General features: G+C 44.4%; 1 protein-coding gene across 5 annotated transcripts; it reads right to left on the reverse strand.

Moving 5' to 3' along the window:
- Nucleotides 1–1127: 1127 nt before the first annotated feature.
- On the reverse strand, nt 1128–17523 carry LOC109908008 (myosin-7). Of its 5 annotated transcripts, XM_031794198.1 has the most exons (42): nt 17252–17523; nt 16945–17048; nt 16416–16559; nt 16025–16181; nt 15822–15849; nt 15390–15483; nt 14739–14831; nt 14563–14626; nt 14363–14461; nt 14102–14205; nt 13829–13967; nt 13591–13709; nt 13300–13449; nt 12981–13151; nt 12664–12843; nt 12398–12530; nt 12225–12301; nt 11558–11645; nt 11315–11432; nt 10882–11005; nt 10519–10655; nt 9192–9447; nt 8762–9004; nt 8391–8567; nt 8131–8276; nt 7823–7913; nt 7320–7709; nt 7030–7156; nt 6810–6928; nt 6487–6683; nt 6177–6360; nt 5885–6050; nt 5600–5724; nt 5316–5431; nt 4999–5191; nt 3628–3831; nt 3355–3480; nt 3067–3237; nt 2582–2686; nt 2119–2214; nt 1852–1995; nt 1128–1686 (listed from the first exon to the last, which is right to left on the reverse strand). In XM_031794198.1, exons 1-42 carry the CDS (start codon nt 17349–17351, stop codon nt 1675–1677), a joined length of 5811 nt encoding a protein of 1936 aa, XP_031650058.1. In that variant the 5' UTR covers nt 17352–17523; the 3' UTR covers nt 1128–1674. The 5 variants fall into 5 exon arrangements, with proteins under 5 accessions (XP_031650058.1, XP_031650060.1, XP_031650059.1 ...); XM_031794200.1 differs by lacking the exon at nt 17252–17523 and having other exon boundaries at nt 16339–16440; nt 16945–17039; XM_031794199.1 differs by lacking the exon at nt 17252–17523 and having other exon boundaries at nt 16416–16440; nt 16945–16967.
- Nucleotides 17524–25724: the final 8201 nt, after the last annotated feature.

Consider the following 25724-nt stretch of genomic DNA (forward strand, 5'->3'; position numbering starts at 1 on the left):
GTGTTAACCGGTGATGGCTGATGTTTCTTTGGGAAGTGTAACTGTTGAAGCTGTCAAATTGGTGCTCTTGTGATCCTTACCACAACGTCCCACTCGCTTTAATGTTCAGAACAAGAACGTGTAGGCTATATAGAAATAACGATGCTCACATTGAAAATCATTCACCAAAATTAGGATGTCTATCTGCTTAATGGAGGTGTAGATTACATTCCAGTGCTCAAACTTAAACAAGGCTGTGTGGGACTCCGTGCAGCCAATGGCAATGTCCGCTTTAGGTATAATGTCTGGAGCCGCTTGTGGATTTGACAGCTCTTAATGCAGTTACACTGACCAGAACACAACCACTGTGGATCTAATTGAATAGAGCCCTTAATAGAAGACCAATATTTCAGGGACAAGCAATAGTTTTATTTTGTTCTAAAAAGAGGCTATTTAAAGAAATCCATCATAACATGATCCCTGTAAATGACAAAGGATTTAGGACGAGGTGGACAAAAGGCTCAGGACTCACCAGATGAATCAATTAGTTATGTCCAACACACACAGGAGTCCTGACTGGCATCCTTAGTAACGTTAGGAAAGGTGCTTCACTTACAACATGAGGCTCCTAAATGCGTCCATTCTCAGGATGTGTGGGTCTGTATGTGACACTGGGCCACCAGGTTTTTTTCTGCATAGAAAAGTCTTGGGCTGACCAAACAGTATAAATATTTTTACATTCAGGATGGTGAAATGTTTTCAGTGTAAACTTAAAACAATTAAAAAGCAGAAAGTATGTAGAAAAGATAATGGGCCTATATATTTTTTTTTTTGATCTTTGAGAACTACAAAATCACATATAAATGAAAGTCAATCTAAAATAAAAGGATTCTTTCATGAGTATTTTTATTATGACATGGGAGCACCACTAGCTTTAAAAACTGCAACATTGCAGGCAAGAGGGCCTCAGAAATTTCCGGTTAGCTCCGTTGAGCACGTCCACCACCTAAGCCCCAATTTGATCCAGAAAACCCCCTGGTCTGTCTGAGCCCTTCTCAGAGAGGGTGTTTGTTCATCTAATACACAGGTATCACCGCCACACTCTAACTTCACTTTGTTAAGCGATTGAGAAGAAAAAAACAGAACAATTTTGAATATGTCTTGTCTCTTTATTTAAGTGCTTTTACGCACTACATTACATGGATGTAGGTTATACAATGTATTATTGTTGACAGTGAACAGTCATGTTAAAGGACATTTTAGTATTTCAGCTTTTAACAAGGCATTGGCTTGTGTTGGTCTATCACACATTTTTGCTATTTGAACACACACTAGTCAAAACACACTTAAAGGCCCAGTGCAGTCAAGTTTTTAAATATATTTCCACACTGCGATTGGAATAATACTGTGAAATTGTGATAATGTCCCTTTTAGTGTAGGAGCTGTTTGAAAAGGCCACCTGAAATTACAGCCTGTTTTGGTCGGATGAGTTTTGGCCTGCCTGGTGATATCACCAAGCGGTAAAGTAGTTAATAGACCAATAAGGAGTTCCAAACTTCTGTGTCTTTCTGACCATTTGAATTGAAAACAAACACAGTAAGGATTTGATATTGAGAGAACGGCTGCGTTGGACCTTTAACACACATTGCAGTCATCTGATAGAGTTTCGTACAGGAACACTACCAAGCTTCCATTTCATTCTGCAATCTGGAAAGACAAGCAAGGTTGAAAGGGGGATACCTAGTCAGTTGTACAACTGAATGCATTCAACTGAAATGTGTCTTCCGCATTTAACCCAACCCCTCTGAAGCGCTAGCCATGGACATAAACACATTATAAAGTGAGTTTAACTAAACTGAAATCAGGGCTCACCTTGGCTGGCCCTGGGTCCCGGGTGCGCACAGTCACGCGCAGTTTGTTGACCTGAGTCTCCGCCATGTCTGCCCTCTCCTCTGCATTGTCCAGTTCATGAACCATCTTCCTGTACTTCGTGACATTACAGTTCACCTGCTCCTCCTAGTGGGGAGAGAGGGAAATGACTTAATATTACAAAATGTCAATTTATTGTTCAGTAATGGTAAGAGATTGTTGGTTCAGATGGGCTGTTGTGTGTGACTGAAGAGAACCTATAATACTCACCGCCTCCTCAGCCAGCCTCTTGTAGCTCTTGACTTTAGCCTGCAGCTTGTCAATGAGTTCCTGCATTCTCAGCAGGTTCTTCCTGTCCTCCTCAGCCTGAACAAACAGCAACAAACACTCAATAATGGACTGTCAAGGCATCTACTACCATAATTGTCCCCAATCATCTGTTGATGCAGTGAAAGTGGTCCACAACTGCTTTTATTCTTCTGGTTCAACTCTGAACTACATGTTGCTATGAAATGGGAGTGCTGTGTAGGTGGGCAGCAGTGGAGGTTGCTGAGGGAAGGACGGCTCATAATAATTGCTGGAGTGGAGCGTACTGGAGTGAATGGAATGGTATCCAGCACGTTTTTGATAGTATTCGCTCCATTCCAGCCATTATTATGAGCCGTCCTCCCCTCAGCAGCCTCCTCCCCTCAGCAGCCTCCACAGGTGGGCACTGACTGCTGTGGTTGTTTACCTGGTAGGAGAGCTCCTTGACCCTCCTCTCATATTTGCGTACTCCCTTCTGAAACGCTTCACTCTTCTTCTGCTCACACAACAGCTCACTCTCCAGATCCCTCATCTGTGGGTCACAGAGGTCGGTCAGTTAGCCATTCATTGATGTCGATGTGCGAAATCCATTACTCCAATATACATTTTATTAAATGTTTACGGGATTCACTTTTTTGAAAAGTGAGGCAAGCGAACCCCCCAAAAAAGTAGACCTTGTTAAAATACTATAGAAACATTGCAACCTAATAATGAGATTTTAGCCTCTTGGGAAGGCTGGAAGATGCATAGTTCAGCCATAATCAAAGATTAAGTTGTGCATCTTTTTGCTGGAAGCATGAGGACATTATTTCTGCTCTAATTGTGCAATTTTTCAGTAAAAGGTTTACAATTTCAGAAGTGAAGACATTTAATTGAATTTGCATGGCTTATTCACTTTAATGTGAACCTCACCCTGATCTCCAGCTTCTGGATCTGTTTCTTCCCTCCTTTGAGGGCGATCTGCTCTGCCTCATCCAGCCGGAGCTGCAGGTCCTTGATGGTCTGCTCCATATTCTTCTTCATCCTCTCCAGGTGAGAGCTGGTGTCCTGCTCCTTCTTCAGCTCCTCTGCCATCATGGCCGCCTGGACAGGAGATGAGGGGAAATATCACAACCATAGTTTCAAAATGGACTGGTTGCCCCATCACAATTAAAGCATTGAATATTGTGAGATCAGGGGGTCACTGTCTAGGTAACTCACATCTGTGATCGCCTTCTTGGCTTTTTCCTCTGCATTACGGCACTCCTGTCCTGCCTCATCCACCTCCCCAGCCAGCATGGACAGGTCACTCTCCATCTTTTTCTTATGGTTGATCAGGCTTGTGTTCTGTTCAAGCAGAATAAAATACTAGGGTTTCTATGTGGCTAAGATATATCCAACAATCCTGTAACAATGTACATCCTTCAAACCTTTCATCCTCTCATCCATCCCATGTCAGGCCCTAACCAGCCAGTTCCCTGAGGCGTCTCCTACCTGGGCATGCAGCAGGTTGACTCTCTCAGTGGCCTCCAGCAGTTCATGTTCGGCCATCTTGCGTCCGTGGTCAGTCTGCTCCACCGCGGTGCATAGCTCCTGCACCTCAGCCACCAGCAGGTTGTTCCTGCGCTCTGTCAGGCCCCACTGCTCCTTCAGCTCCTCATTCTGGTGGATGCGGCCGTCCAGCTCCAACTGCAGGTCCTGTAGACCCCATCAGACAACAGTGGTTAATGGTCACTGAACAAATGGTTTATTAATAATGATTCATATAATTCTTGCCTACTTAACACATTGTTTCTTTAGTTTTTTGCTAAAAAAGTAATGTGTAGTTCCAGTAGTTAGCTACACAGCTACATGGCAAAAAACAAACTACTGAAAACACTACCTAGATTTGATTTGAGTTCAACTACCAGTGGTGTAAAGTACTTAATTGAAAATACCTTAAAGTACTATTTAAGTAGTTGTTTGGGGGTCTGTACTATTTATATTTTTTACAACTTTTACTCCCATACGTATATGTTGGGATATGTACTTTTTACTCCCATACAGTTTTCCCTGACACCCAAAAGTACTTGTTACATTTCAAATGCTCAGGCGGGACAGCCATGTTGTTCAATTCACGCACCTATCAATATAACGTTCTGTCATCCCTACTGCCTTTGATTTGTTCGTATGGGTTACGTTCAGATGAGTCCCGTGACATTTGTGGGAATCGTAGAGCAAAATGGAGAACACCATTGTGTTTGTGAGAGTCTTCCCTGTCCATAGAGTTCTGACACTACAGATGTTTTCGTGAGAAGATGATTTTTTGGGATGTCTCATGGTCTGACAAACACCGCTGTAGCTCGGCCACCTTGCACCGAAAATGTGGAAGGATGACATAGTAGGATGTGGTGGATTGAGACGCAGCCCATGCAACAAAACCTGATATCTCCAGTTTAAACTGATAGATAATGATGGGGATTTCTTTATTATGTTACTTAGATTGAGACATGGGTGCATCAATAGACTTAAGGATTAAAAGAAGATACTTTTAGACTTTTACTCAAGTCTTATTTTACTGGGTGACCTTCACATGAGTCAATTTCTATTAGGGTATCTTTACTGTTACTTAAGTATGACAATTGAGTCCTTTTCCACCAAGCTACTGCAGAATGTAGTTAAATTACTAGCTGAACTACTCCAACACTTGTTGTCTCACCTATCTTAAGATGAATGCATTAATTGTAAGTCACTCTGGATAAGAGCTAAAATGTTAAATATCTACCCTAAGTATGAATTGTGTTTCCTTACACGTGTTGTTTGTGTGAAAAATCTATGACAATGTTGATCATTTCAAAGCATGAATTGTGTTAGTTCTCCACTGGCCTTAATCTGGCCCTGCAGGTGGTGCAGTAGTCTCTGGGACTCGGCAGCATGGCGGTTGGCATGGTTCAGCTGGACCTCCATCTCGTTCATGTCTCCCTCCATCTTTTTCTTCAGCCGTACTGCCTCGTTCCTGGACCTTGCCTCGGTCTCCAGGGTTGTCTGCAGGGACTCCAGGGAGCGCTGGTGGTTCCGGCTGCAGGGAAAGTGACAAATAGGCTGCTTAGAGAGAGGAGCCTAAAACACCATCATGAATAATGACAAATCTGTGCTGCTTTTAAAAGCATACTGGAAAACTATCATGGATCATGAGTCCTTACCGGAGGCTGTCAATTTCCTCATCCTTTCCGGCTATCTTCCTGTCGACCTCAGTCTTGAACTGGTTCAGCTCCAGTTGGACACGTAGGGTCTTGCTCTCCTCATGCTCAAGGGTGCCCTGACTCGGAGCAATAGAACAGTGTCACATTTAGCGTTACAGGGTCCAACTGGGTCACATCAACCTAACACCCCTGTCAGATCACTCCTCTCAGGTTTCCACTGGTCTCTCTGTACCCTTGTGGTAAGAATAGACACTTTCCAACCACAGTCAGTTCTGTGTGCTCACCTCAGCTTCCTCCAGAGCAGCCTTGATGTCACTCTTCTCGACACCCAGAACCTTCTTCATCCTCTCCAGCTCGTGGATGGTCTTCCCACCCTGGCTGATCTGGTCAGCTAGGTCAGCTATCTCCTCTGGGGAAACAAATAACACTATGGGTTAGATAGACAGGCCTTTGTGTTCACTCTTGTGACGTTTATTAGCATTGTCTTAAAACAGGTGGCGTCACTCCTACAACCACGCTCGTCCCTCAAACGACAATGGTTTACTGGTATTATTTAGAGCAGTGTTTACCTTGCAGGTTCTTGCTTTCCCGTTTGAGTGTCTCCAGGTGGTCTATGGCCTCCTCGTAGGAGTTCTTCAACTTGAAGAGTTCAGTGCTCAGGCTGTGAGACTCCTTCTGAGAGCTCTCCAGCTCCGACTGGCAATCCTCATACTTCTGCCTCCACTCTGACAGCACCTGCAGTATTTTACATTGTCAGTACTCATGTTTAGGACTTATTGTGCACAAGGGTTGTCATGCAAATGTGAAAATCCTTCTTTTGACGACTTACTAACTACTAATGCCTATGGGCTCACTGCTTACCTTGTCAAAGTTGCGTTGTCTCTTGTCCAGGGCAAGGGCAGCAGCTTTGGAGCGCTCCAGGTCCACCATCAGGTCTTCGATTTCGGTCTGCAGACGGTGCTTGGTTTTCTCCAGAGAGGAGCATTTAGCATGAGATGTCTCCACTGCCTCTTCAGTGTTCTGCAGACGCACCGCCAGCTTCTTCCTTTAAGGTCACAGTCAGGGGTTAACATGAAAGTTTATCAGAAGAGCAAAAAGCCAGTATTGTTCAAAAGCTTTTTTCACGCTAATTTATGTCGACAAACAGATCATTTGAGAGCATCAGACTTACTTTGCTTCCTCCAGCTCCTCAGTCCTCTGGATGGCATCGATCTCATACTTGGTCCTCCACTGAGCCACCTCAGCATTGGCCTTGACTAGGGCCTGCTGCAGCTCAGATTTGGCCTCCTGCTCCTGCTCATACTGCTCCCTAAGCAGGTCACAGTCATGTCTGGAAGACTGGAGGGCATGGGCCAGGGCATTCTTAGCCTGGGACAGACACAGAAGAAATCACATCATTCATATTCTTGTTATGAGGTCTGACAGGAAAAAGCCTTTAATATTTTTACATATCAGGTTGATCACTTAATGTTTGACTTAAGTGTGACCTCTGACCTTGTTCTCCTCCTCCAGCTGTTTTTTCAGTTCCTCAGTGTTCTGGCTGAAGGAGATCTTGGTGCGCTGCAGCTGACTGACCATAGCCTCCCGCTCCTCCAGCCTACGACTGTACTCAGCTACACACAGAGAGAGAGAGACAAAGAGAGATACATTTGGTGAGTTTCCCAAGGTCGGTTGACCTTCTGCCATGCCGTGCCGTGGCCCGTGTGACCCTTACAGCTCTCAGTGACAGCGCAGGCTCTCTGGTTGCTGATGTCAGTCAGTTGTCTCTGGAGCTCCTCTACTTTGGCCCGGGCCTCGTTCATCTGATCCTCATACAGATGACACATCTTCTCTGTGGTATCCTGTTATCAAGCAAAACTCTGCCTTAGCATACATGACATAAAACTCAGTATTTTCTAACTTGTCATACTGTTGCAATTCAGACCATCCCAACTAGCCTTGTGTCTGGGACACGGAGGAGACTGCCACATCTCAGTGACCAGGCGAACCCTCTCACCCCCTCACCTTGGACTTGGAGAGGCGCTCCAGGTTAGAAGCCAGGTCCTCTGCTTCCATCCTGTACTCCGCCTTCTCCTTCTCCAGCTTCTGTTTGACGTGCTGTAGCATATCAATCTGCCCGCCCAGCTCTGCCACGCTGTCAGCGTGCTTCCTCCTCAGGGCGGCCGCTGTGGCCTCGTGGTGAAGCCCCGCCTCCTCCAAGTCTCTCCGCATCTTCAGGAAGTCCTGCTCGCGCTTCTTGTTCATGGCGATCTGGGCGGCCGAGGCCCCGCCTGCCTCCTCCAGCCTCTCACTCAGTTCCTCCAGCTCCCGGGACACGTCGCCACGCTGCTTTTCTGCCTTGGTCCTCCACAGCCTCTCCGCCTCCAACTCCTGCTCCACTTCCTCGATACGAGTCTGAGGGAGAGGCAGGGGAACATTTACATGAGCAATCTTTTTTTTTTGATGCTTTAATCCATTTTTCTAACTAACTTTACAAAAGAAGAGAATACAGAGGCAGAAAGACATACTTGCAATTCCTTTATTTTCTTTTGGAGTTGAATGACTAGGGCTTGCTCATCTTCTACCTTCGAACTGAACTGACTCATTTCAAAGTCTCTTCTGTACAGGGGGAGATGGTGAGGAGTCAGAGGAATAGACAGTACAAAAAAATATTTAACATAGATAAACATTTCACTGTAAAATGCTAATAAGTGATTCATTTGCACACTAATTGACAGTCAGTAAGTAGTTTATTTATACTTGGTCAGTTAACAAGGATTTCACAGACCACTTATAAAGGCCTTATTAACTAACAGATTGAAGAGATGATTCTCACTTCTTGAGTTTCTCCTCCAGCTGCTGCTTGTCATTCTCCAGGTCCATGACAGACTCCATGGACAGCTTCAGATCCCCCTCCAGCTTACGCTTGATCCGCTCCAGATCCATACGCACCTTCTTCTCCTGCTCCAAGGAACCTTCCAACTTGGGGGGGTTACATCAGTATAAGATATCTCATATCGCTGTGTGCTTAACTAAGGAAATAGTTAGGTTACTGTTCGAGGTGAAAGTGTGTATTTTTCATGCCCCTTTACTCACATCGTCCACTTGCTGCTCCAGCTTGATCTTGGCCTTGTTCAGCACGTTGACCTTGTCCTCCTCGACCTGCAGGTCAGTCAGGGCCTGCTGGTGGGCCTCCTGCAGAGCCTTCTTCTCCTTGGTCAGGCTCAGGATGGACTCATCCAGAACACCAATTTCCTCCATCAGGTTCTTCAACTGAGGAAAGACAGGGGGAACAAACAATGTGGAACAAATAACATATCAGAACAAAAGGAAGGAAATATACCAGCAATGTGAGAAATAATCTCTGAAATATAATATACACGGTACAGTAAATGTAAAAACCAAGAGGTTTACAGGAATGCTGAATAATGTCTCTGCAAGCAGTGAGCCACCATTCCTCTGCTCACCTTGTTCTCCGTGCCATGTCTCTCCTTCTCCACCTTGGCCAGGGTGATCTCCAGGTCGTCGATGTCCTTCTTCAGCTCTGCACACTCGTCCTCCAGCTTGCGTGTCTTGGCAGTCAGGCTGGCGTTTATCTCCTCCTCGTCTTCCAGTCTCTCTATCAGCTCTTTGATCTTGGCCTCCAGCTGCAGCTTGGCCTTGATCAGCAGGTCACAGCGGTCTTCTGCATCCGCCAGGTTGTCCTGCTCCTGAGGTCAGGGGTGACACAGAGACTTCCTGTTTAGTACTTCCCCTTAGCATCTCTTATCTTGATTTATTGCCTAATCGTCTCTGGTCAATTCTTATTAAGTCTACATTAATCTTGTCTCATCAATCCTCATCTTAATGTTATTCCGTTGTACAGTGTGTTCTCTGATCTCATCTGTAAACACTCACTGCCTGCAGCTGCAGGGCCAGGTCGTTCTTCTCCTGGATCAGAGCCACCTGTCTCTCCTCCACCTCCTTGCGCTTGGTCTCTGACTTGCCAAACGCCTCCTTCAGCTTGGCAAACTCCTCCTTGAGGGCGGCCAGCTCCTTCTCGGCCGTGGCACTCCTCAGGAGAGGCCGGAGCTTGAAGAACAGCATCATCCATGGCCAGTTCTTCACCGCTGCAAATGCACGGATGTTCCACTGGATCACCTCTATAGCCTCTCTGTGGAGGTAGAGGGGGAAGGCATTCAGGGTTACACAGGTGAATGAGGTGAATGATTTGTGTGCACTAAGGTGATGAAGTAAGTTGTATTTTCCGAATGACCTTTGAGACTGAACGGGAAAGGGAAAATACTTCAACATATTCCTGATTTGATTAGGGATAGAGAAGTGAGAGTATAACACATTTAAAGTGTGTATTAGTAGAGCTTTTTGGAAATGGGCTGTGAAATAGTAGACCATAAAGGTAGCTAGAATTCTTTGTCCTATGGCTTTCCACCCTTACACTTGTGTCCAATGAACTGGTCATGCTGGTGGCGTGGTCCAGATTCCTCCCTTCCTCCTGTTCTAAATTAGATCTGTGTGTGCCCTGCTTACCAAATATGGCCCAGCGAGCGCTGGTCATTGGATCATTTGCTTTACAATAGCGGGTGCTATGACACAGCAAGCATTCCAGACGGGGAAATAAATCAATAGTGAATCCCAGGAAAAGCAAGGCAGAGACTCACTGTGGGACAGACAAAGGTCAGGTAGAGGTCCTTTATTATATGAAACTCCAGCCCTCTGTGAAACCGAAGACTTAATCCCTTATCACCTGACCAGTTATTCCAGCTATGTGGGGGCTCTAAACTCCAGGCTCCATGGACAAAAGGGGGCCGGGGGAGAATGCGTTATTATTAATACGAGGCTGGGCTGGAGGACATGACAGCTGCTGTTACTGATCTTTAAGGGCCATGTGTCAACCCCTCCTGTTTTTGTAAGCACCATTTGCACCCGGAGGTTATAACGGGCAATTTCCACAAGGACCACACACACACACACACACACACACACACACACACACACACACACACACACACACACACACACACACAATGTAAAGCAAGCAAGTGCTGACACACGCTCGCCACACTCCACGCATGCCATGTACATACCGACAAACCTGAGGGCAAATACACACACTAACCCACACAAACCACTACTAAATAACCTTGTCAATAAGCATGTTTTGGGTTGGGCCTGAAAACTCAAGACACGGCAGTCCCAGTGGAACCGTCTGACCTGTGTTACCTACCTCTTGTCCATCATCTTGCGTCTCTCCATCCTCATGAGTTTGCCCCGCAGCATAGCCTGCAGCATGGTAAGGATCTCCGATAGCCTTTCATCCCTCATGTCCTCCAGCAGGCCCAGCAGCCCTGCCTTGAAAAACACCTGAGGACACCCAGACCATACTGTCAGTTATTGTGGATCTCTCTAAGTCTGCCCCAATACACATGAACATACTGTCTGTTTTTGTCAACAACCGATGAGGAGTGGCCATACTATAAGCTTCAGCCCCCAACACAAGGCACACCTGGAGATGAGAGCTCAAAACACAAGGGTATCTCTCAGCTGCAAACTCATCCAGGTGCACTAGTGCCAGTCATACAGTATCCACCTTGGTGATTCCAAACTTGTACTGGGTGTGGTCTATGTCCAGGGAGCCCAGCAGCTTCTCCACAGCCTTCCTGCTGTCCACAAAGGAGTGTTCTGGGATCGCCACGGGGTTCAGGATACGATAGCTGCACAGGACAGAACACACAGCAGGGAAGACAAAGAAAGTCATTTATTCTGCACATTATTGCCATCTTGATAACGAGACGGTCCACACGTGTTTTGCTGCGTTGTCAATGGCAGTCCAATTCTGATATTGTTTTTCTCCACAAATGGGTCTTTTGACCAATCACATCAGATCTTTTTCAGAGGTGATCTGATTTGTCAAAAAAAACAATTAGTTACAAAAAGATCAGAATTAGGCTTCCTGTCTAAATACAGCCTTTGTGTCTCTGTATGTTAAAGTTCAACATTTTCCAGAGAGGTGCTGTGCCCACCGCTGTTTGAACTCTGCATATAGGATCCGGTTAGGGAAGCCCTTCCTGCAGATACGGATTCCCTCCAGTACTCCGTTACACCGCAACTGGTGGAGGACCTGGAATGGGTCCAAGCCCCCTGGGATAAAGAGGACAGAAAGAATCAATCTTGCAGCACTGAGACACCTAGCAGCAGAGATGGAGCCAACGGTGACAAAGTGAAGTCAGTTGTATTACAGCTTTAGATATGTCATAATCCATTACCTGGAGTCTTTGACTCATTGGGGATAATGCATCGCACAAAGTGAGGCTGGGTGCTGCGTAGGTTGGCCATCAGTTTGTTCAGATTTTCCTGCAAATGGGCAGATTAGCAGAAAGTGGATATGATTTATAATTCAATCAGCAAGTAAAAGTGTCTTAGTTGATAAATCCCACAAATCCTTTTGATCCAATCCTGCACCTCACCTAAAACAACAATGTGTTGAGGGAACATTACATTAAGGAAGTGAGGGTGCTCTTCTCCAAGGTGTGTCTTACCTCATCCTCGTTCTCAGTCAGAGGCATGAAAGAGTGGAGGTAGCACAGACTTAAAGTGATGTTCATGAGTTGAGTTACCTAAACATCACTGCAAGTCTTAACTACTTCCCTCTCAACTCAGGCACGTCACCGTGACATCAGGAAAACAACAGAGCACATTTAACTACTTCCCTCTCAACTCAGGCACGTCACCGTGACATCAGGAAAACAACAGAGCACATTTAACTAGTTAAGTTAACTAGTTACTTCCATCTCAACTCAGGCACGTCACCGTGACATCAGGAAAACAATAGAGCACATTTAAATACTTCCCTTCCTCTGATCTTTACTAAACAATACGACACTTAGACACACTCTTGTAATGCCCGTCTGTCTCTACCTCCCTCTTACACACCTTGTGAAGCTGTGACACAGTCTGGAAGGAGACCCCTTTCTTCCTCTTTCCTCTGGCCTCGGTCTTTGGATCAGCAGCTGGAAGATCAAACCGTGGATCACGAGGACTTCATTTCCCCATTTACTGTAGTTTCACTTTCAAATATGTGAGGATATAAAGTTGAACAAAAATACCTGCATCACTACTGATGAAGTTCTCAAAGAGGCTTGCCAACAGTGTATTAGATGACTTCTGGAAGCAGGTGACTATTGTCTCATTTAAGGGATCTTTATTTTTGTCCAGCCATCCACTGATGTTGTATGGTACCTGGAGAGGGGCGGAGAGAGAGGGAGGGTCAACGATGACATCCAATAGATTTGTATAAAAGTAAATGTCTCAAATGAACCGTGGGTAGAAACACACCCATTCCACAAACAACAGCACAGACTGGAAGACTTACCACTCCTGCATAGTGCACCAGCTCAAAGTGGGTCTCATATTTGCGTTTCTTGTCAAGCCGCGGCTTGAGGAAGTTGGGAGACTTGCCCACGTGGTTGTCATACAGCTTGGTCTTAAAGCTGACATCAGTGGCCTTTGGAAACATGCATTCTTCCTCCAGGATGGACAGTATGCCCATGGACTGCAGGAAACACACAAACAGTATAACATCACACACACATACAACCCCCCCCCCCCCCCCCCCCCCCCCCCCCCCAACATCGGCAGTTCCCTCAGCTCTAGCCCCTTATTTGAATGGCTGAGACAAGAGACACATACCTTCTCTATGAGGTTGATACAGGCTTGTAGATCCAGGCCAAAGTCTATAAAGGTCCAGTCAATACCCTCCCTCTTATACTCCTCCTGCTCCAGGATGAACATGTGGTGGTTGAAATACTGTTGCAGTTTCTCATTGGTAAAGTTGATACACAGCTGCTCAAAGTTGTTGAACTTGTGCGGAGAACGGAGAGATGGGGAAGGGGGGGAACGGGGGGGTAGAAAAGAAGGATAGGTTTATGAGCCGAAACAGTCTGGAGAAAGACCATATCAAATCATGCAGAGTTTGGTCAGAAGCAGGCTTTATATAGTGTAGGCCTACCGCGAAGATCTCAAACCCTGCAATGTCCAGCACACCGATGAAGAACTGCCGAGGCAGTGCCGTGTAGAGGTTGTTGTTAATCCGGCCCACCATCCACTTGAACATGCGATCGTAGGTGGATTTGGCTAGAGCACCAACTGAATAGTTCACCTACACAAAGGAAACAGATAGCTGTTACAGTATATCACAGACTCAGAAAACAATATTGGCAATGTGAATAATCTTTCCTTTAAGTCCATAATACCTTCTTGTTCTACGGGTGTTTTACAGAGACAGAGAAAGAGAGCTCACCTGCTCAACAGTCTGGCCCTTAATGATGTACTCGTTCCCTACTTTGACCCGAGGGTGCAGCAGTCCTTTGATGAGGTCAGCTGAACTGATCCCCATCAGGTAGGAGGCTTTGTCAGCACCTGAAGAGCAAAGCACATACATACACACTGTATGTATTGGGTGGTGTCCTATATTGACACTGTTACGAGTAAATATATTCTATTCATGTTCCATTAAGTAAATGGAATTTGGGACTCACTTTCAGTGCCGTCAGCTTCTGCTTGCTCCTCTCTCTGAACCGTCTTGAACTTCATGTTGCCAAAGTGCATGATGGCCCCCACTATTTTATAGCAGCCATACTTCTCCTCAGGAGTAAAGCCCAGACTGTCCATAGCATGCTGAGGGAGGGGTCAGAGAGACAGAGACTAGTGAGTTAGGAGAAAACAGACAGGATAGAGAGACACACAATAGAGATGGAACTCAACATAGCAGAGAGAGGGAAAGAGCATTCGTAGAAAGAGGCAGAGCTTACATCTGTGGCCAACAATTCCTCTTCGTCATTCATGTTCTCCACTTTTGTCACACCCTGGGAGCAGAAGTGGTAGTCGAAGGGATTGGTGGAAATCAACAAAAGGTCTGGAAGATCAACGAGAAGACATCATGTTAATTAAAGTCATGGGACACTTGGAGAACACTGAACTGATAAAACTATTGGGATAGATATTTTCTCATTTAATGTATCCATTGCTAAATATGCCCTTGGCTGTGATCTTTGGTTGTGGCCTTCCAATACCTTGAAGCTCTGGTTTCTTGTGAGATAAAATCTGGTAGTAGATATGGTAGCTCCTCTCTTCAGGCTGCTGAAAGACTACTCTGGACTTCTCCAGAAGATCTACACATGGTGACAGTGCAGAGGAGGTTTGCATTGGCCTGGAGGATTACTGTTGGATGTGAAAAACTCAATTCTACATGGTGTGATGTCAGACAGCTTACATATGTCAATATCAGCAGAGGCCAGTTTCCCTGTAGGACCGAAGTGGATCCTGATGAACTTGCCCTAAGTTGAGAGAGATGAGAGAGATTCATAACACAAAACGGACATTCTTATCCATTCTACTCAGAAGAGATGTTGAGTCCATCTGTGTAGTGATAAATTACATGGCACTCACAAAACGGGAGGAGTTGTCGTTCCTCAGTGTTTTGGCATTACCAAAAGCCTCCATGGCGGGGTTAGCCGCAATGATCTGGTCCTCTAAGGTACCCTGGGGAAGCAAAAGATGTGTGACTTGATGCCAATTGCTGTAAGGATGGCAACATGATTTTAAGGAAAGCACAAGGTGATTTTTCTCACTGATTGTCATGTGAAGAGATAATGTATTAGAGGGATGAACTTCCAGATAGGAATAATGTGTAACACGATGATGGAAGGAGGATAGAAACACATCTGGGTAGAAGTCAAAAAACAAAATAGGTTATCAACTTAGATGGTCAAATAAAAAGACAGTTGTAAAAAGTAACTGGATAAAGTAGGGTGGAAAGGATGGAATAAAAAGGGATGACAAAAAACAGGCATGTTTTGGGACAAGGAAGTCTGCAGGATCAGGGAGACAAACGGCAAAGGTAACTCTTTGTTTTGCAAACCAGGGAAAGCCAGGGGGAAAACTTTAGGCTACCTACAGGTAAAATACACACAACCAGTAGTTATCAAATAGTCCAAATATAACAAGCCTGTCCAAAAAAAAAAAAAAAATGCAAAAGGAATGAAAGATGAAAAGGGGGTTTAGGTTGAAAAAATGGGTGGGGGAAGCTCTCTGCCTTACTCCTGTCTTGGCTGCATCACCCAGGGCTGCTACAATGGCAAAATACTGAATTACACGTTTCGTGTTGACTGTTTTGCCAGCACCGGATTCTCCGCTGGGAGTGGTAGACAAAAATGTATTTGAAAAAAATCAACATAATTATAATGAAAAATGTATGTACCTCACTCTGACAAGAGTGACAAAAATGAACTGTTTCCATCAGCACAGTAAATACTGTAATGCAAGAGGTCCTTGGAAGGGGTCGAAATCTAAATAATAAGCGCCAAATAAATGCTTTGGCGGGAGTATGAATTGTATGCTTTTTGTGTGAATTGTAACAATTGATTAGAATTAATACAAATTTGTAGAAAACACATTTTTCTGTTATTTTTTAACAAATACAGGCGTGTCAATCTAGTGGCCGTGTTAGAATAGAGCAGGGCTTTGACTTACGTGATGAGCATGGATTGATTCTCACAATCTATTAAGAGAACATATTGCCCAGAGTTAGCAGAAAAATAAGTATTTTTAGGCATTGTGTAAGCACTGAACATATTTTATCTAAATGTAGAACATGGATTCTTAATTCCAACATGACACAGCTTCTATGTTTAGAGTGTGTATTGAGACCAAAGACTGTATTGGTTGAGACTTACTGCGCAACATATCATTGTAGGCGTTGTCAGCGATGGCGTAGATATGGGGCGGGGTCTCATTGCGCCTCTTGCCTTTGTAGGCAGCGATCACATCAGACGAATAGACAGGAAGATACTTATATGGGTTGATTGTCACACAGAACAACCCAGAGTAGGTCTGCAGAGAGAGAGAGAAAGAAAGAAAGAGATGAGACAAATTGGTTGTGTGAGAGATATAGACAAGGAGAGATAGTTAAATAGAAAGGAAATTAAATAAATAAAAGGTCAAAGTATCGTGAAACTCAAAAACAAATAGGCCACATGTAGTGTCTCACAGGGAGAGTCTCACTGGTTCAGAATAGCCTCAGTTTATCCTCCCCTCTATGGTGTGATGTACAGAACCGCGACTCACATAGATCATCCACATACTGTAGCGCCTGGTGAGATTGAAAAGCACAGAGGCTTCATTGAGGTTAGTCAGCATGGCCATGTCCTCAATCATGTCAAACTTCGGAGGGTTTGTCTGCTGAATGTCATCCTCTTTCACAACCAAAGTCTTTGAAAGAGGGGGGGGGGGAAACAACAGTTTAAGTCTATAGTCAATTCATACAGTAGGTAGGTGATAATATATCACTTAATTCAAGGGACTTGAAGCACCACTGTACCACACCATATTCAACTTTTGGTACTAACATTTCATATACATTCTATTAGGTCTGCAAATCTATTAAATGAAAAAATATATAACAGTCCGTGCACTTCAGAACAAAGAGAAGTATATTTGGATTTAGCTACTGTATATCATGGACTTAATGAGGTCAGTTTCAACAAGTGTTGAAGAGTCAATATTATGATGTCACTTTCTGCCATATTAACTACAAGACAAGTGCTAAAACTATCCTTATTATGTTGTATTCAACTGCAACAACTAGCCTACCAACCCTTCCATCTTTGGTCTCCACAGTGGCTTTGTCACCATCCAGTTCTTTGACTTCCACCTCGATGTAAGCCTCCTTTTCATTCGGGATCCAGACTCGTTTAGTACCTGAGCAAAATAATAGAAAGTTTATGGGCATTTAGAGGGGCAAAAACTTAACAAAAAAAAATGTGCACCATCAAAACTTGCAAAACTGTAGAAAATCTAATGGTCGGCTTCCATATGTTCTTTTTTTTTTTTCCATAGATAGTAGTGTATGGCAAGACAAATACAATTGTTGAACTGATGTGCATTTCTGACAGTTATCCTACCATCAAAAGCCAGGGTCCTGGCTGCCAAAGCCTCCAAATTGGTGAGACGTAGGAACGAGGCTGCATCCCCGAAATCTTTAGTTTCATTAAAGCGAGACATGGTGACAACTCCGCAGGAAAAAACAGCACCAACGCACCTACAATGAATAAGAGCAACAACTTAAACACATTGAAGACAAGCTCAAAACTGCCGGAAACGATTTGAATTGTAAAATGTGATCATCAATAGGCCTATTATTATAAAATGATGGTTAGTTGGTGCATCTGGTATACTAACCGTTGAACACACTGTTAACGTCTCTTTTATTGTCCTCCTCAAGGTCAGGGTTAGCGGAGCTATGTCAGACATCCCCATGTGTCCCCTTCCTCAGCAGCCTATTGGCCCAGACCGTGTGCACGGACGGTCACGAATAGCAATCTGCATTTTTATCTCTACTCAAACCTACAGTAGGCCAGTTATTTTTAAAACGGCATTGTTTTACAGAGGATTGCGTCAATGTTTGACTTCATTCTGTCAATCATAAACTGTACATAGTCATCTCAACGTGCAGAAGATGTGCACGTTTACATTGTAAATCAATTGGAACAGCGGTGTTCTTTTCTGTCCATGCCATGAAACATAATGTTTTCATTCTATTTGATCGTCTTTATCAGAAACATAATACGATCTGACTATGGAACAAACTTGAATCTGAATGTGCAGAAGGCCCCCTATCTGTGCAAAAACTGGTTGTTTCCACATAATTTCAACACAAACATTTAATGTGATGATATTGAATCAATGTGGAAAAAATATTTGAAAAAAGTGATCAAAGTAAGGGAATTGACGTATTTTGTGACACCCAACTTTTCCCTAAATCCAATGACGCGCTGAACTGTGTCCGGTGGGTCAGAGAGTTTAGTGTTCCTGCGGGGTGCACAATGTAATTGGTATGAGCTTCAGAAGTTGACTGTGACTGTTGTGGCAATTAGAAAATATAGCTTGTAAAGATGTTCCATGTTACAGATTAAAGTTGACCACTAACTCATATAGTGATTGACCTGGACTACAAGTGGCATCATTTAAAAAAAATCAAATCTGTACAATAAAGACAATTCATGATGATACCATTTGGTTTTCAAATAGGAATGGACAAGGCTATATGTCAGTGAAAGGGGGGATGACTGTAATGTTGGACGTAGGCGTGTGAAAATAGATGGGGAAAAACTGAGCCAGTGGGAGATTGCAGGGTGGGGATATGGTGGGATATGGAGGGTTACTTTAAAGTACTAATTAAGTCGTTTTTTGGGGTATCTGTAGCTTGACTATTAATATTTGACAACTTTTACTTTTACTTCACTACATTCCTAAAGAACATAATGTACTTTTTACTCCATACATTTTACCTGACAACCAAAAGTACTCGTTACATTTTGAATGCTTAGCAGGACAGGAAAATTTATGAATTCACAAATTCACGCACTTATCAAGACAACACATGGTCATCCCTTCTGCCTCTAATCTGGCAGACTCAATAAACACAAATGCATATTTAGTAAATTATGTCTGGGTGTTGGAGTGTGCCACTGGCTATCCATACATTATAAAAACAAGAAAATGGTGCTGTCTGCTTTGCTTAAAGGAAGGAATTTCGAAATTATTTATACTTTATACTACTTTTACTTTTGATACTTAAGTATATTTAGAACCAAATAGTTTTAGACTTTTACTCAAGTAGAATTTTACTGAGTGACTTTTACTTTTACTTCAAGTAACTTTCTATTAAGGTATCTCATACTTTTACTCAAGTATGACAACTGGGCGCTTTTTCACCACTGGTTGGAGTGCTTCCAAACATATCTGCCTATCAGCACTTAAGGAGCTTGTTAATTACTGTAAACCCAACTAACAAATTCCAGGTGAATGGTTCTTTCCAAGACTTTTGATCTCAGTGTGCCTACCATCCCCCAAAAGAGAAAATGTGTTTATCTTTATTTACCTTTATTTAACCAGGTAGGCAAGTTGAGAACAAGTTCTCATTTACAATTGCGACCTGGCCAAGATAAAGCATAGCAGTTCGACAGATAAAACGACACAGAGTTACACATGGAGTAAAAACAAACATACAGTCAACAATGCAGTATAAACAAGTCTATATACAATGTGAGCAAATGAGGTGAGAAGGGAGGTAAAGGCAAAAAAGGCCAAGATGGCAAAGTAAATACAATATAGCAAGTAAAATACTGGAATGGTAGTTTTGCAATGGAAGAATGTGCAAAGTAGAAATAAAAAAATAATGGGGTGCAAAGGAGCAAAATAAATAAATAAATAAAAATTAAATACAGTTGGGAAAGAGGTAGTTGTTTGGGCTAAATTATAGGTGGGCTATGTACAGGTGCAGTAATCTGTGAGCTGCTCTGACAGTTGGTGCTTAAAGCTAGTGAGGGAGATAAGTGTTTCCAGTTTCAGAGATTTTTGTAGTTCGTTCCAGTCATTGGCAGCAGAGAACTGGAAGGAGAGGCGGCCAAAGAAAGAATTGGTTTTGGGGGTGACTAGAGAGATATACCTGCTGGAGCGTGTGCTACAGGTGGGAGATGCTATGGTGACCAGCGAGCTGAGATAAGGGGGGACTTTACCTAGCAGGGTCTTTTAGATGACATGGCGCCTGTGGGTTTGGCGACGAGTATGAAGCGAGGGCCAGCCAACGAGAGCGTACAGGTCGCAATGGTGGGTAGTACTTTAATCAACAGCAGGTGGGTAAAATGGTGTGACAGGACGACAACTCTTTGAAGTGACTGTTTCTTTATGGTCCTATTGGTCTGGATATGGTTAACAAAGCCCCATATACTACCCACCACTGTGACGTGTATGCTCTTGTTGACTGGCCCTCGCTTCATACTCGTCGCCAAACCCATTGGCTCCAGGTCATCTACAAGTCTCTGCTAGGTAAAGCCCCACCTTATCTCAGCTCACTGGTCACCATAGCAACACCCACCCATAGCACGCGCTCCAGCAGGTATATCTCACTAGTCACCCCCAAGGCCAAATCCTCCTTTGGCCGCCTTTCCTTCCAGTTCTCTGCTGCCAATGACTGGAACGAACTGCAAAAATCACTGAAGCTGAAGACTCACATCTCCCTCACTAGCTTTAAGCACCAGCTGTCAGAGCAGCTCACAGATCACTGCACCTGTACATATCCCATCTGCAAGTTGCACATCCAACTACCTAATCCCCATTCTGTATTTATTTATTTATTTATTTATTTTGCTCCTTTGCACCCAAGTATCTCTACTTGCACATTCATCTTCTGCACACCAATCACTCCAGTGTCTAATTGCTATATTAGAATTAATTTGCCACCATGGCCTATTTATTGCCTTGCCTCCCTTATCTTACCCCATTTGCACACACTGTATATAGATTTTCTTCAACTGTATTATTGACTGTATGTTTTGTTTATTCCATGTGTAACTCTGTGTTGTTGTGTCGAACTGCTTTTCTTTATTCTTGGCCAGGTCGCAGTTTAAATGAGAACTTGTTCTCAACTAGCCTACCTGGTTAAATAAAGGTGAAATATATATATATATATATATATCAATTATTAGTTTTTAACAAGCAGTGCCAATGTACAGTACACCTATGTACACTTTATACAATGTCAACAAGTCACGCACCAGACAGAAAGGGACCTATAGAAATATCTAGGATACCTGTTCCACTACTAAGCCATAGCTACAAAATGAGTGCAAAAGTCTCAGAGGTAGTATTACTTACTTTATATAGTATTTCCTTCCATATAAGGGTAGTTGGGTTTGATTGTGTTTGCGTTATTTAGGTCAGAGGCTGATTGTCAGCGTTGTGGATAAGCCCTTTCACAACCTTGAGAACAAAAGAGGAGATAAGTGACCTTGTGTGCACAGGCCAGAGCACAGCATCCAGAAATAGACCGGAATACAACTCCTGTTCTCAATAGCCCACATTCCACAGTCTGACATAGGGCTCCCAGTTAAAGAGGTAGGATGCTGTCGTGAAGGGCACTAGAACCCCCCCGCCGGGCCGACACACAACTACTAAAGAAAATAAAGTAAATATACCTCTAAATACACGTTGATTGATTATTCCATCATAATAGACGATAAAGTCAATTGAACCCTCAGTTCCCACCAACACAGAGAAATGACCATGTTATTTGAATGCACAATTCGAAAGTACATTGATTAGATACAGGCCACTTCTATCAGCTCTATTCTACAAGAGTTGAGTGCTTCAGATGAGTGGACTGTCTTGTGTTCTGTGTCACTAGCAAAGCAGACTGGGAGATTTTCACGAATGGACTTTTGTGTGTGTGTCAGTTTGGACTTTTACTTTGTCTACGAAGTCATTTTTGGCTACAGATACAATGGTCTCCTTTTAGGTAGCCAGGGTGAACCTCTGGGAATACTACTGGTCAAGAATTCCAGGAATGGATTGTGTATTTCTGCTCATAGATTACAGTTGCTCTAGTTGGCCATACGCAGCACATACCTCTTTGCTAAGCTAAAGTGCTGATCCAGGAAACAGACCGTGGTGGGGCCTAGTACATCCACTTTCATACAGCATCAACATGAAAAATCACCAATACTAATACCTGTTAATGAATCCTTTCCTTGTGCCAATGGAAACACAACCTACAGTTAATCTAGTCTGTTTTTGATTGATGAGCCAAGCAGAAGCTTGAGGCCAGAGGACCCCTATTGGCTAGCATCCCCTGGCTTTGCCCTGATGTTGATGCAATTTATAAGTTTTAGTTTGAAATGATTCCTGATCTTTAACTGACAGCAAGTAAGACCCTTCCAGCCTCAAAAGACTCCCATCAGTCATCAGCTACAGAGATAGAGACCCATATATGCAGAGAGGGCAGACTCTGGCTAATGCCACCTTCCATTCCTGGTCTTAATCTCCCACTGTCACTACCCCCACAACATCACCAACTCTCTCAGAGGCAGCAATAACATGAGCTAATCAGTCTTTTCATGACTCGGCTGGTGGAGATACTGTACCATTCCAATGGCATTATTCCTAAAGCTCCAGCCAGGGGCCGGCCTATCTAAGATTAGGGTGTGCTGAGTCCTGGCCTCAGATCCCCACTGCCTGCCTCCCATGACTGCTCCTCCCAGCCAGCCAGCCAGCCAGCCAGCCAGCCAGCCACTCTCCCTCTCTAATATGGGCAACCACAGCTGTCCTTCTATTTTGGAGCATGCTGTGACAGCGGCATGCCCCCCCCCCCCCCCACCACCCACCCGTGACGCCCAGTCCAGAACAATAGACACACGCTCACATAAACATTACAAACTTTTTTTTAAAACTCAGACTACAGAATACCAGAGCTATTCCCCATTCAATCCTTCTGCTGCCACACAGTAAGCCCAGGCAGGACAGGCAGGGTTAACAAGGCCTTGGGTCAACAGCGGCTAAAACAAACAGAAGGAAATGTACCTATTAATACAAGGACAAAACAATGATTACATTTCATTAGTTTGTATTTCTCTAACCTAGCCACTGGGTCCTTGCTTCATATAAAATATAAATGGAAATCTGTAGCAAGTGTCTGAGTGAATTGTTTTATCCCAGGTAAGTTGTTTGGTGCGGAGACAGGTGAGTGGTTTGTTTGGCATAGACTTCTCTTGCACAAGTCATTGAACATTTTTGTTAGACTTTCGGATAATAAAAATGGTCAATTACCACAAAACCGGCAGAAAAAGGTTTGTGGGTAACTGTGAATACCTTCTTAGTATGTATACAAAAGCACTGTGATGATGTGCATGATATTTGTTACCCTGTGATTTTCCTTCAATACAGAGTCCCATAATAAACTGAAAATGTGTCATCTTATCAAAATTCTTCCGATGGCCTATAGATTAAGAGACATGGAACACAGTGGCTCTGTGTGGCTATCCATGGCAGTGCGCCTTCCTGCAATCTTTACATTTGAAATCTCTGTTAACAATGAACAGCATTCCAGTGAGGCTCCACATTAAAGCACCAGGGAATGCTGGGAGTATGTGATAGCCTTTCTGCGGCTCAAGGCCCCATGAGACAGACTAGCACCTGTCTATCACGGCAGTTGTCACATGTGCATACACACTCATACAAATGCAGATGGACGCACACACACCGACACACACATGCGTGTATGTATGCACACATACATTCAACATTAACATTTAAAACAGTGAAATGCACACTAAACCCAAAAAACATTTGTCACTTTGTCATGTGTTGGGCATCAAGCCTAGGATGGGGTCACCAAGGACATTGGAAACATGATGCAGAAACTTTTAAAGCCAAATGTCAATTATAATTTAGCACCATGATGGTGTGGTAGACATGTAGAATATGTGCACGTGGCACAAAACCAGACTGTCTGAGAGGATCATGTTTTTGAAACGGAAACATAACATCATTCGGTTTCCTTTCTACCTTTCCTTTGCTCTCACGGATGTAGAAAGGCCATATAAGAGCTAGCGTGAGTTGAGCCTGGGCGGTTTGCCCGTTGTGATGGGCATGACACATTGCAAGGAGACATAAGAATATCTGGTGTTGGGCAAGACACTTGAGCTGCCATTTGCTACAGCAGTCCTCTGTCACTGCACAGATTACAGCGCTACATACCACTTAACAGGACACAGGGTGGTCAGACGCTAAGCAGCTTGTCGGGGAGAAGCTCATTCGTCAGCTACAAAACTGTGTATTCATTTCCCCCAAAATGTCCCTCTGTTTCCCATGATAAATTGTTAGGAATCATGTAATTATCCAGAGATTTCCATTTAATTGTGATGCAATCAAATTCCGTTATCTCTGAGACTACTTAACCTTGTCTCAACATTTTAAAAACCCTCAAACAGGGAAAGAGAAAGTCATATTCTGTAGCCTAAAGTTGTACTCAAGTGTCACCAAAACTAAAGTGAGAAACAGTAGTAAGCAAGGTTGCAACCTTTTTGTTTATTAAGCCCTCTAGCATAATCTTCTGCCGTACCTTATATCTGTAATGGAGATGCGGGGCGTTAGGAAGCAGGTGCAGTTGGAGAGTTTAATATAAATGAACACGTAATAATAGAAAAACAAGAGAAGCGTCTGGACATGAGAACATTGCCTGTCTACTTACACACACACACCTGGCAACCCTTTATTATGCATACCTGCGCCTCATCATTAGGCACACCTGGACCTTATCACTTCCTGATTATTCCCCCTATATATAGCGCTCTGTTGTCATTTCCCGTCAGGCGTTATTGTCTCTAAGTAGGCGATGTCGAGCGCCGGAGAGGGGCAGTGGGAGTAGACATGACAGTACCCCCCCCCCCCCCCCCCCGACGTGTAGCTCCAGCCGGAGGACGACGCTGGAAGTTAGCGGTAGTTAGTGGAAGCTGTAACCTATAAGTCACCTCGTTGACCTTCCGGAGGACCTTGAACGGCCCGGCAAACCAGGGACTCAGCTTCTTGCAGGGCAGGCAGAGTGGGAGGTTCCTGATGGAGAGACAGATGCGATCACCAGGAAGGAACACGGGCGCCTCACTGCGGTGGCGATCCGCCTGCTCCTTATGACGACGGACAGCACGCTGGAGCTTCATGTGAGCATCACTCCAAACTTCTTCTGCGTGCCGGAACCATTCATCCACCACAGGGGCTTCGGTCTGGCTCGGAGTCCACAGAGCCAGGACTGGCTGATAACCCAAGACACACTGGAAGGGAGTAAGCCCGGTTGAAGTTGTCTCCCCTTGCCGGTCCGGGCAGTGACTCCTCAGGAACCTCCCCAGCTCCCGGTTCATCCTCTCCAACCTGCCGGTTGGAATGAGGCCGGTACCTGGTAGTGAGGCTGGTACCTGGAAGTGAGGCTGATCGTGACCCCCAGTTTCTCCATGAAAGCCCTCCATACCTGTGACGTGAATTGTGTGCCACGGTCGGAGACGATGTCCTCGGAAGGTCATAGTGCCAGACGACCTGCTGGAACAGTGCCTCAGCGACCTTGAGAGAGGTAAGGAGACTAGAGAGAGGAATAAACCGGCATGACTTGGAAAATTTGTCCACAACCACCATTCTGGTGGTGAAACCATCAGAGGAGGGGAGATTGGTCACAAAGTCAATGGACAGATGAGACCAGGGACGCTGAGGCATTGGAAGGGGAACGAGCTTCCCTGCTGGAGCGTGCCGGGGGGATTTTGTTTGGACACATACTGAACATGAGTTGATATAGTGAGCCACGTCCTCTGACAAGGTGGGCCACCAGTATTTCTCAGAGATGGAGTGAATAGTGTGAGTGATACCTGGGTGTCCAGTGGTGAGGGATGTGTGCGCACTGGTCAACATGCATTCAGGAGGGCAGGTAGAGGGAGTGGGTTCCCTCTCCAGAGCAAGGCAGATGTCCACATCTACATCCCAAAACATGGGGGGCAATGATAAGGGAGGGATAGGCTGGAGGCTGGTGGGCGCTACCTGTACTCTCAACAGATGTGG

The sequence above is a fragment of the Oncorhynchus kisutch genome, linkage group LG17, assembly GCF_002021735.2.
Source record: "Oncorhynchus kisutch isolate 150728-3 linkage group LG17, Okis_V2, whole genome shotgun sequence".
In the NCBI taxonomy this organism is placed as follows: domain Eukaryota; kingdom Metazoa; phylum Chordata; class Actinopteri; order Salmoniformes; family Salmonidae; genus Oncorhynchus; species Oncorhynchus kisutch.